The sequence below is a fragment of the Tupaia chinensis genome, unplaced genomic scaffold (genome assembly GCF_000334495.1).
Source record: "Tupaia chinensis unplaced genomic scaffold, TupChi_1.0 Scaffold000673_1, whole genome shotgun sequence".
Taxonomy (NCBI): domain Eukaryota; kingdom Metazoa; phylum Chordata; class Mammalia; order Scandentia; family Tupaiidae; genus Tupaia; species Tupaia belangeri.
The window spans coordinates 1,681,873-1,683,903 of NW_006160196.1; the positions used below are offsets into that span (position 1 = coordinate 1,681,873).

The 2,031-nt window shown below is 64.5% G+C and overlaps 2 protein-coding genes across 2 annotated transcripts in view; one reads left to right on the forward strand and one right to left on the reverse strand.

Moving 5' to 3' along the window:
- SACK1E (scaffolding CK1 anchoring protein E) overlaps positions 1 to 781 on the forward strand; it is a 17,724-nt gene extending 16,943 nt beyond the window's left edge. The window contains 1 exon segment of the mRNA XM_006160193.3: positions 24 to 781. Within this exon segment, the coding sequence (XP_006160255.1) occupies positions 24 to 299 (276 nt within the window). The 3' untranslated portion in view covers positions 300 to 781.
- Positions 782 to 1,026: 245 nt separating this feature from the next.
- The window catches only part of SULT2B1 (sulfotransferase family 2B member 1), a 48,165-nt gene continuing 47,160 nt past the window's right edge, over positions 1,027 to 2,031 (reverse strand). The window contains exon 7 of the mRNA XM_006160194.3: positions 1,027 to 1,264. Within this exon, the coding sequence (XP_006160256.1) occupies positions 1,071 to 1,264 (194 nt within the window). The 3' untranslated portion in view covers positions 1,027 to 1,070. The remainder of the gene's footprint in view (positions 1,265 to 2,031) is intronic.

The window sequence follows — 2,031 nt, forward strand, 5'->3', positions numbered from 1 at the left end:
CCTCCCTCTCTTGCCCTCCACAGCTCAAGAAGTCCTGGGGTTCCAAGGACACCCCAGCTAAGGCCCTGATGAGGCAGCGGGGCGCTGGAGGGGGCCCCTGGGCTGAGGTGGACTCCCGACCCCTGGCCTGGACCAAGAACTTTGGTGGCCCCCGCCCCCCAGCCGCTGCCCGCCGACTCCACTACCTGTCCCCAAACCAAAGGAGGTTTGGTGAAGACGCCATGTCCAAACTCCCGGAACCCAGAGGCACCCGGCAGCCAGGCTGGACCCCCAGGGCAGGACCTGGGGGCCGACTCTGACAGGAGCCAAGCCCAGGCCTCGCAGTCTGCCCGGACAGGGGTGCTGGCTTCAGCGTCTGGGAAGCGGAAGGCTTTTCTTTTCCAGTTGTTCTGGAACTCGGGCGCGGGGCGTGCCATTCTACCTCACTGGCACAGTCTAGAAAATGGGCACAGAGCTGGGACCCTGGAGCTGCCCACAGCCCGCTCCGCCAGGCCTGGCTCAGCGGCTCCCCGGAACTGTGTGGGGTGAGCACGGGGAGTCCCCAGGATAAAAGGGGGTGCTCCTCACACCCGTCATGGTCAGGAGCTGTGGGTAAACTGAGTCGGAGCCCACTCTGGGGAGCCAGGAGGCGGGCAGAGATGAATAGCAGAGCCTGGAAGGTCCTGGGGATGTGCCGGGAGACAGGCTGATTAGAGGGGCTGGGGTAGAGCTGGGAGCCATGTGTGGGTGCTGGGGGGTGCTGCTGGGGCTCCCCTCCACTTCTGCTCAGAATAAAACCGCTTCATGCCAAAAACTTGCATTTCCACAGCCTGGCCCAGAGCCAGGAGCCCCCCCGCCCCCGCAAACCGGGAGTCTGGGCCCTCAGACCCCCCGCTGCAGATCCCTGCCCCAGGGAGCGGGTGACCAGTGCTGAGCGCCCCTGCAGCCTCGGCCTTGGCTGGGACTTTCGGGTGGGAAAGAGGCCCTCCTCGGGGTCTCTTGCTGGGTGCCCACACCCACTGTGCTGATGCCACACCCCCTACGTCATGCATCCTGAAGCCAGGGCAGGAGTGATGTGTTTATTCTCGGAGTCACGGGTGGGGGGCTTCGGGGCCGGGGCTGCGGTCGGCTCTGGGCTCTGGCTTGGGGTTGGAGCTGGTGTCCTCCAGGTTCTCGGGAATGTCCCAGGGGAAGGCTGGCTGTCCCTGCATCTGCTCCTGGTATACGCGGTCAAAGGCTTCGCTCTGTGCCACCGTGAAGTGGTTCTTCCAGTCGCCGCAGACCCCTGCAGGAGAGGCAGGGCAGCGGGGTGAGGGCCGGGGCTTGCGGAGGGCCATCCCACCCGGTGCACCGCCTTCCACCTCCCCGCCTTGGCCACAGGCGATGCCTCCCATAGCTCTATTCTGCCCTCTCCTTTGGCCGTGGCTGGTTCTTAAGAAATCTGCCCGTCACCTGGCCAGACCCCTGGGCACCTTCTCTCCTTACCTGGTCCCCTCTGTCCTCCCCACCCCCAAGACCTCCCTCACTCCTCCCCTGAATCCCTACCTCTTAATCTGCTGTGCCCAAATCATCTTACCTCACCTCTTTCAGCCCCACGTCTCCTCCTCTAACCTGTCCCTAACCTGGGGGCCAGCTAGTAATTCCGTGTCCCTGGGCAAGCGTGGATCCTGAGCCTGTTTCCTTATCTCCTCATGGGACCTTCATCTGGGGACACCACCCCTTACCTGGAATCTGGGAGCCAGTCTGGACTGAGGGCTGAATACGGACCCCTCCCCAAGACGCCCACCTCCTAACCCTTGGGATCTGTGGCTATGGCCTTCCGTGGCAGAGCCGTGCAGTGGTTGGGTCAGAGCTGGACAGACTCAACAGGGTGTGCTTAGGGGGCAGGCAGGAGGGTTGGAGTCATGGGGGGGCTTCCTTCTGGCTTTGAGGGTGGAGGGAGAGGCTGGGAGCCTGAGAATGCAGGCGGGCCAGGAACAGGCCACCAGAGATCCCCCACCCCCGCCTCCAGCCCACGGCCGCCCCTGCACGCTGGGCACCCGCCAGGGAGCC